At 38.7% G+C, this 18,062-nt stretch overlaps 1 protein-coding gene across 3 annotated transcripts; it reads right to left on the minus strand.

Annotated features, from left to right (window-relative positions):
• Window positions 1-674: 674 nt before the first annotated feature.
• LOC118854067 (albumin-like) lies at window positions 675-9,069 on the minus strand. Of its 3 annotated transcripts, none has more exons than XR_005010697.1 (5): window positions 8,947-9,069; window positions 7,894-7,946; window positions 7,607-7,704; window positions 6,231-6,363; window positions 675-849 (listed from the first exon to the last, which is right to left on the minus strand). XR_005010697.1 is itself a non-coding variant. In XM_036764378.1 (4 exons), exons 1-4 carry the CDS (start codon window positions 8,950-8,952, stop codon window positions 817-819), a joined length of 225 nt encoding a protein of 74 aa, XP_036620273.1. In that variant the 5' UTR covers window positions 8,953-9,069; the 3' UTR covers window positions 675-816. The 3 variants fall into 3 exon arrangements, 1 of the variants encoding a protein (XP_036620273.1); XR_005010698.1 differs by having other exon boundaries at window positions 7,607-7,743; XM_036764378.1 differs by lacking the exon at window positions 7,607-7,704.
• Between the last annotated feature and the right edge of the window lie 8,993 nt (window positions 9,070-18,062).

The raw sequence follows: 18,062 nt of genomic DNA on the forward strand, positions 1-18,062 counted from the left end.
CCCAGCTAGTAAATATCTGAGACCAGATTTGAAATCAGCTCTTCCTCACTCCTGATCCAGGGCTCTATCCACTGCATCACCTAGCTTCCTCTCCTTTTTAACAACTTGGTTTTCCTCCCAAAATGAAAAAGTTTAGTCCCCATCATTATCTCTCTCTCTCTCTCTCTCTCTCTCTCTCTCTCTCTCTCTCTCTCTCTCTCTCTCTCTCTCTCTCTCTCTCTCTCTCTCTTTCTCTCTCTCACTAGTTGTCCCCAAAACCTCAGCTTGGATCCCTTAGTATGGGTCTCAAACACCCTTATCCAGCCTGGCTCTAATTACTCAGCTGCAATATCCATGCTTCAGCCATATTTTCTATTGATGAGGATACTTGTTAATATATCTAGCAACAAGAACCTGCCTACTAACCACCCAGGTCGCAGGATTCAGCCCAATATTTTTAGACATATCAAATTAAAAAGAGAAAAAGAACCTTAAAGTCCATATCCTTGTAACCCATGCAAAATTAATGTTGATGTTAATGAATTCACAATATTGAGTTGGGGATCTTGGTCTGGGGAAAACTGCTTAAGGTATGAGAGAATCTAATTCAGGCACAAGAACATCTCAAAGGGTAACACCCTCTGGTACAAGTCATCATCACACACCACAGAAAGATCACTCCTAGACAACCGCCATGATTGTTTATGCTTTTCTTCATTATTTCTTGCAACACTGGGGAAGGATAAAATAAGAATTTTGAGGCAAAATTGATGTTTTCATAACTCTATTGATTTGACACCAACAGGGAAACAAAACAGATGCATGAATTTTGGGTCCTTAGTTCCATCTCTGTTTTCTTCCACTGGTCATCTAGAAGGAAGAAAAGATATATCATAAGCAAAAATGATTTTAAAATCTAGTATTTTATTTTTCCCAATTGCACATAAAAACAATTTAAACATTTGTTTCTTTAAAATTTTGAGTTCTAAGTTCTCTCCCTCCTTCCCTCCTCACCCTTCCCTGAGACAGTAAACAGTTTGATATGTTATGCATGTGCAACCACACAAAACATATTTCAATATTACTTGTGTTATGAAAGAAAACACAGAATAAAAAAAGAACCATTAAAAATGTAGAAAGTGAAAATTAGTATGGTATAATCTGGATTCAGATTCCATTAGCTCTTTCTTTTAAGGTGGATAGCATTGCTTATCATGAGTCCTTAGAAATTTTCTTGGATCATTGCATTGCTGAGACTAGGTAAGTTATTCATAGTAGGACATCATGTAATATTGCTCTTACTGTGTACAATGTTCTCCTGATTCTAATCATTTCACTTTGTATTAGTTAAAGTCTTTCCAGGTTTTTCTGAGAGCATCCTGCTCATTATTTCATATAGTGCAGAAATACACTGACCTATAATGAGTTAAGTTGAGAAATCTACTTCTCCTGCTAATCACTATTCTATTATTGCCTCAAGGAATTCTGCTATTCTTGTGAGATGAGAGTAGACACAAGGCAAGCTTTCCTTCAAAGATGTCTGGTTTACTGTCCAGAAAAGCCTGACCCACTTTCTCTTAACTTTGCAAATGGATTCAAATGATGAAGTTTTTTTGGTCACAGTAAAGAAGAAAGATGTTGCTTTCCCTTCATTTCCAACTTCCTGTCAATCATATTGTTGCCTGTTATTGTTGCCTGTTATTGTCTTATTTTATCCCTACAACAAACCTAGGAAGTAAGTGCTATTATTTGCTCCATTTTACAGATGATAAAACTGAGGCTTAGAGAAGTTAACTCACTTGTCCAGGGTCCTCAACCCCATGATGTAACCTATTCTGTTCTATTCTTTGTTCTATGCTTATAAAAATGAGTTGCATCTTCAATTTTTTGTCTTTGGGCTAATGGAGGCAGCAATTAGACCCATTTTACTGGCAGGTAGTGCCCTGACAATAAAGTGTTATCTTGCTTGGAGAAAGGGCCTTGGTTGACCTTTTTGTTGAATTTCACTTGCAGCAGATTTTTTTACTTTTTGGAAGTGATGAAATTAACAGCAAAAAGTGGTGATGGTTATAGATATTGGAATCCCAGGCCTTTTCCATCTTTGCTTCTTTAACAAATACAAAGCTTTTTAGGCAAATGCAACTCAGGGATTTACCCAGCCTTCACAGCTCTCTCTCCAAACTTGTCTAAACTGGAGCATCGAAATCTCTATTTTGCACCTGAAATTGATACTTTATCTCTTAAAGCAGAGAGTTGTAGAAAGAAGAAATCGCCTTTTTCAAAAATAATTTTCCCTATTTTCATTAATATGAAAAATAAGTTCCCCACAAAGTCCTCACAAATTAATTCTACATTTTCTTCATTATTTAAGAGGTTTAACCTAGGCTCCGCATCAGAGGGAAAGACAGAGAGAGAGACAGAGACAGAGAGAGAGACAGACAGAGAGAGAGACAAACAGGGAGAGAGAGACAGAGACAGAGAGAGAGAGAGAGAGAGAGAGAGAGAGAGAGAGAGAGAGAGAGAGAGAGAGAAAGAGAGAGAGAGACAGAGAGAGAGAGAGAGACAGAGAGAGACAGAAACAGAGACAGTGAGAGAGTTAAGAGACCTTGCTTTTTATGAATATATCTCACCCACCAATAATAGGGTATGCCCTTGGGCTTGTTTTCTCAGTAGCAATGACAGAGTTTTGGACTAAGCCCTTAAACCTCACTTTCCTGGTACCTCTTATGACCAAGGTGACACAATTAGAAGACAGTTATTCAGATTTAGGAATGGTCAATGGCTATCTCATCAGTTTGTAATACATTGTAAGTTGCAAGAGGAAAGAGGATACTTTGATATTTCTCTTGATGCCCCCTAGGACTTTAATGTTATCTAATAGGAGACTGATAATTGCTTGGTGGATTGGAATCGAAGCTGGGACCTTCTTTTCTATTAGCATAATGTATGAATCCATCAAGTGAATCAGCCACAAGCACAGTGATTAGTTAATTGAATGCTTAACCTCTCTGGTCCTTGATGTCCTCATCTATGATGAAATTGTTCAAGGTCCCTACCAGCTCACAATCTGTGCTCCTGTCTGCAATATGAAATCTTTAACATTCTATATCCTGATGGAATAAGCTATATATCTTTGCTAAATAATATCCTATTATTCTCCACATCTAAAAATTACTCAGCATATGTTGTTCTCACAGAGCATTTCAAAAGCATTTAAGATAGAAAAACTTTTCAATAGCTATCAAAGTTAAATTACTTATCTACTAACCAGTGTTAGACTTGGTAATAAAGTAAACATGTATGGGATTGAGGGAAATCCAAAAGGAGCTCACATTCAAAACATCTCTTTCACTGGCTTACTGTGTGTCTAAAATTTCACTATTCACTATGAATTCACTCCTTGAGGTTAAGGAACTGTAACTCTTAGAATCCTCTTTGAAAAAGAAAACACCGTTAGGATAACAGATTTCAACTATTAGTGACTGAATGTGAATTGCTTTTCAAGACTATTTTTAGAGAGGACATCTGGCTGAGAGTATGGTGTCAAAGAGATAGGGAAGAGGACAGGGTATATTTTGATACGGGAGGAGCCTTTCTGGGGAGAGTGGGCTTGGCAATGCTACTGCAGTGGGGTACTTGGGACAGTAAAGAGTTAGTAGAAAGGTCCTAAATACCTCCTGTGGCATGGCACAGAGCCTAAAGGAACCAAGAAGACAAACTACACCTGCTTCCCAATTTTCCTTAGGGCCAACTAGGTCATTGGGCAGCTAGGTGGCCCAGTAGCTAGAGTACTAAGCTTAAAATCAGGAAGACTCATCTTCATGAGTTCAAATTTGGCCTCACTCACTAACTGTGTGAACCTGGGCAAGTCACTTATCCCTGTTTGCCTCATCTATGAAATGGCCTGGAGAAGGAAATGACAAATGACTCCTTTCCAAGGAAAACCCCAATGGAGTCAAAAGGGTCAGACATGACTGAAAAAGACTGGACAAAAACGAAACTATGTTGTCAACTGTATCCTCAGTCCTACCTAATGTTCCCAATATCATCAGTCAGCACAGTTCATTTGTCTGCCTATAGTAGTCTGTCCACTCCAAATTCCTCCACAAATATAAATTTACATGCTTGCACACACATACACACACACGATACTGACAGCAAAATACAGAAAGCTCTCAATTTCATTATTACAAATAATGAAATGGTACAGTGGATTGGAAAGTTTAAGCAACACAGAGGCAGACCCTATCATAGTACCATTCACAGATGAGAGATCAGTGCTGAAGAGGAACAAAGGAAGGATCATGTATTTAGAGTTGGAAAGAGCATCAAGTACCATCCCCTCAAATTGCAGATTAGAAAATCGAGCCAAGGATAAATTAAGTGACTTGCAGAGGGTCACACAGCTAGTAAGTTCCTGAGATGGGACTTCAACCCAAGTCTTCCTGACTTCACCCCCGCCAAGGGCCTTCTCTACAATGCTACAGTGCCTCTACAGCCAAGGGCCAGGACTCAAGAAGAGGCTGATGGATGATCATGGTAAGCTAAATGGGATTTCTTGGATTCAGGGATCCTACACTGATTCTCATTTTCTCTCTGTCTCTCTCTCTTTAAATGAATACCTTATTATCAAAGCAGGTGGATTTAGCACCACTCTGGCAATATATTTGCATTACACTGATGAGGATAGACAAGGAGTTCTGATGCATAGAAGGAGGGTTGCCTTCTGGCAACCTCATACAGGTAGCTGAAATTGGCAAAAAGAACCAAGGGGTCACTTTTGAATAGCTAGGAACACTGAATGTCCTCGACCTTGTACGCACATCAACCAGAATCAGGTGAAAGCAGTTTACTCCTTCAACTGAACGTAACTAGATTTAATTTGAGCTGCTCTTTAATTAGGAGCTGCAAATTCATTGGCATTCTTTCAGCTCTAACCAGGAATTGGTGTATGCAGGGCAACTACCACCAACAAGCCCCCCCCCCCCCCCCCCCCCCGTCAGTTGAGGAATGAAGAGACAAACATCCGGAGAGGGCAGCAAAAGTCTCAGGGAAGGCCACGCATAGGGAGGAATTCACCAGGGCCCAGAAGCTTCTCATGGAAGTTAGTTATTTCTACTAACTCAGGGCTGGTGCTGCCATTTCCATGCTGATCAAAGTTCTATAAATGTTTTCAGCTTTCTCTGAATCCACCACTGTTTGGACCATAAATCCAGGTCCAGTTCTGAGCACAGGAAATTCTGAGCAGGGAAACTCCCTCTATCTCTGCAGATTGACCACTTTGCAATTACATAATACTCTTTGCAGAACTGCCTGGAGCACTGGGACCACAGAATTCTAGAGCTAGAAAGGGGCTCAAAGAACCTCTGATCCAACCCCTTCATTTCATAGATGCAGGAAGATGTGAGAAACTTAGTAGTTGTATGACACTAGGCATGTCACACAATGTCTGCCTCAGGTGTCTCATCCATGAAATTGGAATAATAACAGCATCTAAATGATTTTTTTTGTGGGAATCAAATGAAATTATATTTGTGACCCCCTTAGCCCAGAGCCCAGCACATAGTAGGTACTTCATAAATGCTTATTCCACTTCCCCTTCAGTCCCACACAAATAAAAACGTATGACATATTCCAGGGCCCCTTGTCTCTTATGGTGGCCCACCACTTCCTACATTCATTTTCTGATGTCACTTACTGTCCTATTACTCTGTTTTCATTCTCTTGGACTATTTTGCAGATAGTTTGAGAATCAGGAGCTTTGATTTTAGGGAGCCCTGTGTCATCTTTGTGGCTTAGGAAACAAAGGTTTCTCTCAGGTTCCTCTTTGGCACAACAGTCTGCCATTTCACCATACATCTCCCAAAGTCTTGGCAATTTACATAACTTATCCCCTAAAAGTTGGCACTACAAGGGAAAAAATAGGTGTTTAGTCACTGACCCATTTAAAGCTCTGGGCATACTTGATTTTCTTTTTTGAGTGGAACAAGACTCAGGGTACAAGAAGTGAGGAGAGGAAGCTGCCTGAACAGTCTTCTCCTCTCAAATTATCTGACTTTCTCTTAGTTCAGAACAATTCCTTGCAGTTTTTTTAATGAAAGAGAATAGTTCTGGACTGGTATTTGGGTGAGAAGTCCAAGAACAAGACAGAAATGGGCATCTTGGTAGGACACGTTACTATTGACTCTGATCTCCTATCTGAAATGAAATGAAGAGAGAAGGTCAAACTCAATCACAGGGTTGATACTCACAAGGGATTTGTCACAATTTTCTGCTGTCTCATCAGTAGCACAGCCTTTTGCAAATTCTGTAACCTCACCCACTAATTTCATGTGATCTTCAAAAGGGTATTTCTGGAGGTATTGTGCAAATGTGATCAACACTCTGAAACAAAGAGTTCCTTTGGTTACTGAAAGCAAAGATGACAATAAATATAAAAAACCCCATTATAAAGTGTTTGCTATGTTGAAGATCCAACTGCATCCACCCCACCCCACCCCCAGGTTGGGCCATACACACCATGCAACTTGGCTAGAGTACCAAGGCATCCTGAGAGAGAGACAGGGGTGGCATGTGCCTCATGGGTGAACCACCACCAGCAGCACCCCAACCACCACCACCACCTCTACTCACACCCAGGTGGAGACAGCCCAGAACCCTGCACCCAAGAGCCCTAGGAATACCAGTACCCCTGACATCCATACAGCCATTAACAAAGGGATCAACCCTTGCAGAGATGACCTATGGCAACTGGCTCTGAGGCTCCTTGCAGTCCCAACCTCTTCAGTAGCCACAGCTACAGAAGAGCCAGAGAAAGAAAACTCATCACCAAAGTATTTGGCAAAGTCAAATGGCTCAACACCAGAAACAGACAATGGTTTTATCAGTGGAAATGTCATTAAAGGAGAGTTAGTACAACATCCTTTGCTATTTTTCCCTAAGGACCATGGGATTTTTTCCATCTGCCTTGTAGCTGCATTCTTGGGTTCTCCTTGAGAACAGGGACTGATTAGGGTATACACCCTATGTGTGTGTATACCTGCAGCCCTTAGCACAATCTATAGTGCATGATTTTTCATTCATTCACTCTACAAGGATCAATGTATATTATCTCTTCCTCACTGCTCCTACCAAAGGTGGGGAAGAGAACAAGCATTTATACAGTACCTACTATGTGCCAGGCACTGTGCTCAGCACTTTACAGATATTCTTTCATTTGAGCCTCACAATCTCATACAAAGCCTACTCAAAGAACCTCCAGTCACACTACGTGATAAGTGACTGATAAGTTTAAAGTGGTGTTTAGCCCAAAGGCATTTGTATTTTAACAGTTAAACAAATGCGATTTGCTCTCTTAAAACTCCAAGCATTAGCCAGTAGTTGAGAATTTTGTGGGAGGAGTAGAGGATCTTCTTAACCTCCTCCCAAAACAATCATTCTGTGTAGAAGGTAACCCACCATATGTAAGACCATCACTGAGTAAATGAAGTCAATTCAAGTAGGCATCTAGACCTGAAGTCTAGAAGACTTGGCACAAAGTCTGCCTTTGACACTTACTACATCAGCACTTACTAGGCATGTGACCCATGGGAAGTGACTCAACCACTGTCTGCCTTAGCGTCCTTACCTGAAAAAATGGGGATAACAATTGCATGTTCAGGTTCCATCCCTGGTATCCATGTGGAAATGTAGGGTGCCTACTTTCAGTCATAAATGATATCAGGGCTTCACAGGGGAGATAATGAAAAGTTCTTTAATTACCTACTGAGACAGAAACCAATGACAATTGAATATGTTCTGTGGGGGAGGTGGCAGAAAGGGAAGAAAGGGACCCACTATGTAAGGTATAAAGTGAGAATGTCATATCAATTTTAATAGGAAAAATTAATGTAAATTTTCAATAATTATACTTACAGGGCTTTCACATTCTCTTCACCCAAAAGTCTATATGGCTTTGCAATCTCACTCTTAGGTAGAAATAAAACAAAGAACATTTAGATTACATAGACAGATAGATAGATAGATAGATATAAAACCAATAAGTGCAGAACCCCTCCTCAATCTAAGCATGATTTATGTATCCATTTAGCTCAAAAGATGGTGCCTCTACCAGCACCAAAAAAAAAATCTTTTCAGAATAGTCAAATTCAGTTAAGTATAACACCTGGAGAATTGTTGAATGGCAACGATACTTCTTGAACCATCATTTGCACTTGGCAATTTCTTTATTTTCTCCTTGAATCTAAGGTAGGGTGTTTGTTGTTTGTTTAGTCATTTTCAGTCCTGTCCAACTCTCCATGACCTTTGGGGTTTGTTCAGGGTATTTTTTTTCTTTTTTAGCAAAGATACTGAAGTAATTTTCCATTTCCTTCTCTAGATCATTTTACAAATGAGGAAAATGAGGCCAACAGGATTAAGTGACTTGCCCAATGTCATACAAAGTAATAAGTAGCTGAAGTCAGACTTGAACTAAGGTCTTCCTGACTCCAAGCCCAGAATTCTATTTACCATGCTGCCAAAGTAGGATAAGTTCTTCTATAGCTCCTTCAAAGGAGTGATGGGAGGTCTGCCTGAAATGAAAGTGCAATAAACCCAACTCTAATTATAAAATTTATCTAATGGTTCTACATTTTTGCATGCTGAGGCAGAGCTGATGAAGTCCTAGCTGAGGAGGTGGGAGGAATAGGTTCCCTTTCTGTCTTTGAGATTGTGCAACTTTAAGAAGTCATGGTGGCTACATTTTCTCCATCTGCAAAAGAAGATTACAGAAACTATCCTGTCTAGCTCATTAACAATATTAGACAGACTAATGACTTCTTTAATACTACATAGATACAATCATTCCAATGATTATTTTTCACCTCCAAAGAAAAATATACATGATAGGACCACAAATCCCCAAAAATACAATCTTCATTTTGCCACTCTTTCTGCATTAAAAAAGACCATGAATAGAATGATTCTTACACGCATCTCAATGAAAGATTTCCCTGGAATGAACAGAGCTGAAGAGGAAAATAAGGGAAATTAAGGTGACCCACTTCCTCTTGTCAACAGTTTCTGGGAATTGGTGGAGAAGAGAAGGTAGGATGTTGAGAGAAGAAATGTACTAATATACTTTTTTAACCAATAATTGTAGATTATTAGCTCTACATTTCATTTCCTCCCACTGATTCCAGAATCCAGAATATTCTTGCCAAAACTGTGTTTGCCCAAATTCTTTGCATGTATTTGCCATCTGGAACTCTTTTCTCACAAAGACCTTGTAAATTCATTACACTTATGTAAAATACCTTATCAAATTATAAACAAGGATCTAAAATATTCCTACCATTTATTCAGTAGCATGTCCTTCATCATAGATTCCCATTTGGACATTTTAGTTTGTGATAGCTGTAAAATTTTAACCAACTTGAGAGCTAGGGTTGGAGAGCTGCATGAACAGGGGACCTAAATTCAGAAATATGCCTTTGCAAACCATTTCCACTGCTGAGCTTACCTAAATGTAATGAGGATCTGGAAAAAATTCCTAAATGAAAAGAATTAGATGGCTTCCATTTCATTCATTCTTATCTTTACTCAGGAAGTGTTGAAAGTTGAAGAGTCTTTATATGGCTCAGAATGCAACCAATGGAGAGAGTGGCATCTAGAACATTAGAATGCAGATAGATGTCCAAGAACTTTGCATCATCAATCTCAGGTCGGACCCTCAAAAGCAATTCCCCTTTATGAAGGTCACTTTATTTCTTTGATTTGGCTTCGTTTGTGGTCCGTAGAAATGATGGTAGAAATAGTTGAAATGATTGGTAGTAGTAATGATCTTGGCAACACTGATGTACAAATCAAAAGCTTAAAACCACATGACCAGGTGGCACCTCCTGTAACCTTGAAAATGCTGAGATACCCCTCATCAGACTGACATAGCCCAAGTATTCAAGAAGCAGTACAGGTAGGGATAAGACACAAAGCTCATATCCTTGGGAAGTTGTGGGGAGATATAGGCTTGAGACAATGGGGAGGAGTAGGATAGTAAGAAAAGAAGTAGGGAAAATGAAGAAGGGAAAAGGAGGAAAAGGAACAAAGAAGAGAAGAACAAATGAAAAACAAACTTGAGGGGACAATTCAATTAGCATCATCAGTCTAATTATTTTACCTAAACAAAGGTATTTTTCTGGTAAATTTCTCTCTCTCAAAAAGAAAAAAAGGGATCCTTTCTCCACATTCTCTTACACCCTTAAGGAAAATTCAATTCATTTTGAAGCCAGTTGCTAACTCTAGCAGACTCTCCCTCTGCAAGGAGTTTAGATTCACCCTGGGAGACCTAATCACACAGTCCCAGAATCTGAGTTCAGAGGCTATCTGGTCTAATTTGCATCTGAATAAGAATATCATCTGTGACATCACAGATGAGTGGTCATCCAATCCTGGCTTAAAGACCTCTGATGAGAGTGGAACCACCATCTCCCAGATCAATCCATTTCACTTTCAGATGGCTCCAATTGTTAGGAAGTTTTCCCTTTCCTTGAGCCTAAACCTATCTTTCTGAATTTCCATCCACTCTTCCTATTTAGGGCCATTGACACCAAACATAATAAGATGACTCCTACATCAACATGAAACACTTGTAGTTGCTGTCACTACCCCCACAGGTCTTCTCTTTCACGGTCTCTTTGGTCAATTCTCTCACCATCATTGCTGCCCTCTTTTGGAAGTATTCTCACTTTCCTGGTGTTGTTAAAAGAGAACTGGACCTGAAGTCAGGAAGTTCTGTGTTTGAATCCCACCCCCACCACATGTTAGCTGTCTGCTCTATGGCACAGGCATTTAAATTGTCTGATTCTTAGTTTCCTTTTCTGTAAAATGGGAATAATAAGTCCTGTAGCACCTACCTTAAATGATTGTGATATCAAATGACAATTTATGTACGGCACTTTGCAAATATTGAAATGTGATATAAATGTCAGTTATTATGTTTAATACTATTATAAAGGTTCTTTCTAAAATGCAGCCTCAAAATGAAACAGAGAAGTGCAGATGTCAACTTACTTATCCATTTTTATTTCCTTGCTTTGCACATAGTAAACATTTGATAAGTGCTTCATTCATTCATTCATCCAATTGAGTTTAGAGTCCACCGAACTCCCCAGTTATTTAATTGAATGAACTTCTATCTAACCATCCCATGCCACCATCCTGTATTTTAAACCTGTTTTTTTTTAACCCAAGGGAAAAGTTCCATATCAGGCCATGTTAGATGTTACCTTATTAGATTCAGCCTAGCATTCAAGCCTGCCAAGTTGATTGTGGGGTAGGACTTTGTCATCTAACGTATGAGCTCTCCATCTCAGCTTCACATCATCTGAAATTTCATGAAAGTCTCTTCTATGCCTTTAGCTAAGTCAACGATAAAAATGTTGAACAGCACAGGACCAAGGATAGATCCCTGGGGTACTCTTCCCCAAGACCTCCTTTGAAGTTGACATTGATTCTTTGGGTTTGGTCATTCAACCAGCTCTGAATCCATGTAGCCTATATCTCTTTAATCTGGCCAAAAGCACAATATGAGAGACTTTGTCCAAAGCTTTGCTGAAAATCAAATGTGTAGCCCTCAGAAGTATTTAGATGTCTGTTGTAGTTACATAAAGATGGGCATTTTGATAATGATGATGATGATGATGATGATCACTAGCATAGGTTAAAGCTTCCAAAGCACTTTACAATCATTGTATCATTTTATCTTCGCAGCAATCTTGGCATGTAGGTGCTATTATTTGTCGAGACTTAGAAAAGTTAACTGACTTGCCTAGGGTCATGTAGCCAGCAAGTGTCTGAGGGAGAATTTGAAGTCAGGTCTTCATGACTCTGGATCTGCACCATCCACACATATTCCATGAATGCTGGTTTCACAGGAAAGAGAATAAACCATTGCCTCTCAAGCAATAAGATGCCTTAATGCAATAATCATAACTTCAGAGAAAAAAAAGTTCCAAATCTTCAGGTCTGAACAGGATACACAAAGACGATTTTTCTTCTTTTCCAGAAAAATGTTTAAGTAATTTTGGAGTAGCTTTAATATTTTAGAATTGAACACACCTTAGGGGCATCTAGGTGGTACAGTGGATAGAGCGCTGGCTCTTGAGTCAGGAGGACCTGAGTTCAAATCCAGTCTCAGACACTTGACACTTACTAGCTGTGTGACCCTGGGCATGTCACTTAAGCCCAACTATCTTACTAAAAAAAATTGAACACACCTGAAAAAATAACCATATGATTTATCTGATGCCTATAGTTCTAAGTAGGTACTACATATGGATTATTTAATGACTGAAATTACCAGAGGATTAGGATTCTAATAATCCAGCCCTCTATGTAAATCAGCTTGATCACAAGAGATCCTTTTCTGCCATCTGTCAGTGGATTCCTAATATAAGTGTACCTAGATATTCTTTCTGCAAAAAAAAAAAATCAGCATATATACACTTACTGTCTTAGAAAGAGATCTATTAGTTTTTAGATCAACAATTTGGAGCTAAAGAGAGCTTCAGAGACTTTCTAATTTGTCCAACCCCTTCATTTTTACAGATGAAGAAACTTGGGTCCCAAGAGATAAGGTAATTAAATAGTGAGCATTTTGGCACTTCGAGTTTTGCAAAGTGCCTTACAAATATTATCTCATTTTATCTTTACAACAATCCTGGGATCCACATACTATTATTAGCTACATGCCGTTTTATAGATGAGGAAACTGTGGCAGATAATGATTCATGGAGTTTGTCCAGAGTCACACAGCTAGTGAGCATCTGAGGCCAATTTTTAACATGGATCTTTCTCATTCCCGGTCCAGTGCTCTGTCCACTGCACCATCTTTCCAAGGTGATACAGGTAGTTTCTGTCAGAGGAGGTGTTTGAACCCAGGTCTTCAGACTCCAGATTCAGTTCTCTTTCCAATGTACCACAGTACCTCTGAAAATATTCTTCTTAAATCTTTTCAACTATTTGTTAATTAACCACCAAAGATGACTAGCAAAAGCATATATGTTAAGGGTGAGGGGATGGAATGAAGAGCAAGAGAGGAGAGAGACAAAAGAGAGAGAGATAGATACAGAGAGAGACAGAGAGAGAGAGAGAGAGAGAGGGAGAGAGAGAGAGAGAGAGAGAGAGATAGAGAGAGAGAGAGAGAGAGAGAGAATCTGAATAATTTAGGGCTAAAGCTACAAATGTAAGTTAGAAAATTTAGTTTTTTAATTATTTAATAGCATATTTTTAACTAGGACATTAAAAAACACCTTTCTTGTAATATAGAATCATTGTGCTCTCCAGTCACATGGCATTGCAGAGTTCAAATCCTAGACTACTGTTTCTATTTTCTGCACAAAAATTAGCCAAAGGCATTCCTGAGATTTTAAATTTTGGTTTGGTTTGGGTTTGAAAATTAAGCACTTCCTTTTTCCTTCTGCTTATCTAAAAAAGGGAATGGGTGGGGAATCCATGTTGACAAAATGGAACTTTAAATGACATGTATGAAGAACTGAGAAAGGAATACTCTAACGGGTGAGTAAGTCCAAGTACAACTGGAAATTAAGCCATAACTTTGTTTTATTCCTTTTTTATTGGAGGATCCTAAGTAAAACAATTAAGCAGGTGAAAGTTCTCTTTATTGAATTTCCCCTTCCTCCTGAACAACTAACACAATCATTCTATGTTAGCTGCCCAAAGTTCCACCATGGCACTCCAACCAGGCCTACCTCCCAAAACTCCAATTTTTTGCCAAACTCCTCACATCAAAACTTGTCTGTCCAGAATTTCTTCCCTTGCAAACCAGGTCTCTTCTAAGCAATGGCCTAGATAATTAGAGAAACTTGTTCATCCTTATGTGTTCAGTGGACAGTAATGAGTTAATGTGTTACCCTTCTTAGATGATACATCCATACTTTAAGCTGCACTTTTATTTGAATTATAAATCATATAGTATTTACTTAATTGTGAAATTATATAAATCAAACAGGAGAACACTGTATCCAGTAACATCAATATTGTAATGACGATCAACTGAGAAAGACTTAGCTACTTTGATCAAGACAGTGATCCAAGATAATTCCCAAGGACCTGTGAGGAAAAATGACAACCCCCTCCAGAGACAGAACTGATGAACTCTAAGTGAAGACCAAAGCATGCTTCTTTCGCTTTCTTTCTTTTTCTTGTGTGTGTATGTGTGTGTGTGTGTGTGTGTTTTCTTTTGCACTTTGGCTAATATGGAAATGTGTTTTGCATGACTCCATATGTATAATCAGTATCATATTGCTTGCCTTCTCAAGAGGTCGAGCAGAGAAGGAGAGATTTTAGAACTATTTTTTAAATATATTGGAAAATAATAAAATATATAAAAATATATTTAATATATAAATGATTCAATAAGCATTTATGAAGTAGCCCTGGCCATTGTACTCATTTACAAAAAAAAAATCAAAACTGTATCTGCCTTCAAAAATGTTACATTCTACCAGGAGAAATAATATGTACATACATAAACAAATAAAAAATATATACCCAGCAAACACAGGAGTTGCAGGTCAAACTTATGTTTTAGGAATTCCATGCAGAGTTTTATCATGGTGAAGCTCTGAGCACCCCGGGAGGTATCAGAAGGACACTGGGTGCCTCTGGGGAAGGGTAATATCAAGAAGCAGTTTGAGGTCCTCTGTTATCAGTTGTCTGGCATGCAATAACAGTCCAAAATGCAGCAGGATGCAGTATTGATCCAAAGGTATACAATGAGCAAGTTGGGGAGTTGTGATTCATTGAATTTTCAAGCTCCATAAGAGTATTTAACAAACATATTATTTTATTCTATATATAATTAGGTTTGATATTTTTAATGGACAAATATGCTTATTTATGACCTAAATTTTAAATGGGGTTTGTTCCTGGGGAATTAAGATTTAAACTTGTGTAAACCATTCAAATAAATTTGTTGGTTTATTTTTTCAAGATTCAAAGAAAAAATATTTTCTCCCTCTTAAAGCACTCTTCTCAAGACCTTCATACACATCGACTCCTCTTGGAGTTCTTATTATAGAGTAGGAATAAAAACTGAGGAAACTGTCTTTTATAAGAATAATGAATGCCAATGACAAAAAAATCAATATACACAGTCATGCATCTCTTTCTGCCATAGAGAGTCCATCACAGTCTATTGCTAATGTTGAGAATAATATTCACCATCCAAAATGTTACTGCTCTGTTTATGGAATCTTAAAACTCCTCCAACCCTTTTCCTTCCCACCAGTTGCTTTCTCTAATTCATACATATAGAGTTTTCATGATAGTGGCACCTATTTATTTAATCCAATAAGCATTCTCCTAGTTCTATATGAAGTTTTAACTTTATTCTTGTTTTACTAAAACTGCAACAGCTAGCAGACTCAATCTTTAATATCTTTCAAGCTAACGGATTCATTGATAAGCCCAAACCTCTCACTCAGCAGGTCTACTAAATATTGGCATAAAAGTCACGTCATGAAATAGAGGATATCTGGAAACAAACATTGACCCGGGCGTTAACAAACATGATTATTTATTCAAGGACTGCAGCCTTTTTGCTAACACTGCACAAAGTTAAAGCAGTATTCCTATGCTAACTTCATGAAGCATTGTCTGCCTGAGGGAATCTCTCCTTATGGAAAACTGCCTTGGCCTTCAAGGCTGCTGAGAGCTTGAGACTACCAGTGTTTGCACAGGGTGTGTCCCTCAGGAGGGCATTATTTCTCTAGCTCATTTCTATCTGAGCTCTTAGAGACAATCCAGAAGCAGCTATCACTAGCCCATCAGACAGTTGCTGTAGTGGGTGCTTCTGTTAAAAATGCTCATGGAGAGCTCACCCTACTCTCTACATGCCCTCTATGTTCATGAAAAAACCCCACTGGTCTTTCCTCAAATGGAAGGATTTTTTTTTCTAAAAACTGTTTTTAAAGCATTTGCTGATCTGTAGCTGACCCTTTCAGATGACATGGGAATAAACAAAGCATCCATTCCCTCCCTCACAACCCTTCCCAAAATGGTTTAGCACACTTATAGAATGATTTGCATTCTTGAAACTCAGACTACCATTGGCTGTATAGATAGATAGATCATTGAAGGATTAAAACCTTTTTCTTAAGCTCAGCCTAGATCTGATAGCTTTGCTGAGTGTTCTAAAGCAACACTATTTGCTTAGTGTTTATGCACGAAGGTATACTTTTACCTTTGAGAGCCAGACACTATATAATGACCTGTTTGAGTTTGATAATCACAGGCCCTTTCTTCCTTTCCTCCTTTAATGATCTCTGGCACAGAGAATAAAACCAGGGTGTCTTCTTTTTGATGACTCTTTCTACCATTGAAATTCCCCTTTTCACAAGGGTAAGAGTTTCTGTTTTCTTATTTAGGTTTCCTTCAAAAGACTGAAGCTGTTGCACAGGGAGTGTTAATCATGGGAAATATGAGAGGTCGTACAAGATTGGTACAAGGTAGTACAACAAGGGCAAATAGTCATGCAGATTTTTCAAAAAAGAGGAGAACACACTATATGCCAGTAAGCTTGACTTCAATCATTGGGTAAATTCTGGAATGTGTCATTAAAGAAATGTCTGGCAAACATATAGAAAGGAGAGTAGTGATCACAAAGGGCCAACAGGACTTCATCAAGAATAAATCAAGTCAGGCTAACCTCATTTTCTTCTTTGATAGATTAATAACTAATAGACAAGGTGAATGAATTCTATGAATAGAATTTACCTAGATGTTATCATAGCTTATGAAGTATTTCATGCTATTTTTGTGAAGAAGATGAAGAGATATGAGTTAAAAAGGAATAAGAACTGGTTGGATGGCCAGACTCCACTAGGAATTGTTAATGGTTTGATATCAGCGTGGCATCTATGATTGGTTTCATGCTGTTTAACATATTTATCAGTAACTTGGATAAAGGTGATGTGATTATCTGATTCGCAGATGACACAAAATTGTATGAGAGAGTCAGGATCCAAAAATTACCTTGACAGGTTGAGCATTAGGATAGATCTAATAAGATGAAATTCAAAGGGGATAAATGTAAAGTCATATTTGAGTACAAAATTTCAATTTCACAAGTACAAGATGGGGAAAACATAGATAGACAGCAGTTGCTCTAGGGGGTTGGGGAATGACCTGGGGGTTTTAGTGGACAGAAGGCTCAACATGAGTCATCAGTGTGATGTGACAGCCGAAAAAGCTAACAAAATCATGGGCTGCATTAAAAGAGGTTAGAAGGCATGAATCCCCCTCTACTCTGCCCTTGGCAGGCGGAGTATGCACCTAAAGAACCAGGTTCAGTTCTAAGCACCACAGTTTAAGAAGGATATTGATGAACTAGAAAATCCAGAGGAGGACAACCAGGATCAGTTGAAAGAATTGGAGATATTTAGCCTTCAGAAGGCAATGAAAATGATAACTGTGTTCAAGTATTTGAAGAGCTGGCACATGGAGAATTTCTTCTGTTTGGTCTCAGAGCAATGGGTGAAAGCTGCAAAGAGACCAATTTAAGCTTGGTGTCAGGAAAAATTTTTCTAATAATTAGAACTGCCCAAAAGTGGGATAGGGCTGCCTCAAGAAATGGTGGGTTCCCCTTCCTTGGAGGTTTTCAAGTAGAAGCTGATTAACCACTTGTCAAGTATGTTATCATGACAATTCTTTCCATGTGCGGGTTAAACTAGGGCTGCTGAGATCACTTCCAACTCTCAAATTCTACCATCCTGTTATTAACTTCACAAGATTAAACCCCTGAGTAATTGGGGCAGGGAAGAGGAAGAAATGGAGTGATATGAAGGATCAAAAGAAATAAGAAAAGTAGGCAAAGATTCACCTACACCTCTGGGGGGTTATAATCTAATTCAATTTCAATCCCTGTAATTCTCCCAGAATAACAGAAATCATAACATTTATTTTTTCACTTGTGATCTGATTGGTAGAAACTTGGAGTAGAGTGCTATCTTCCTCCTGTAGTCTTTCCTTGGAGGCAGGCTGGAAGATAGCCGAAAACTCTCATATCAGCTGTAGAGTTATAGATT

This window comes from Trichosurus vulpecula, chromosome 6 (genome assembly GCF_011100635.1).
Source record: "Trichosurus vulpecula isolate mTriVul1 chromosome 6, mTriVul1.pri, whole genome shotgun sequence".
NCBI lineage: Eukaryota > Metazoa > Chordata > Mammalia > Diprotodontia > Phalangeridae > Trichosurus > Trichosurus vulpecula.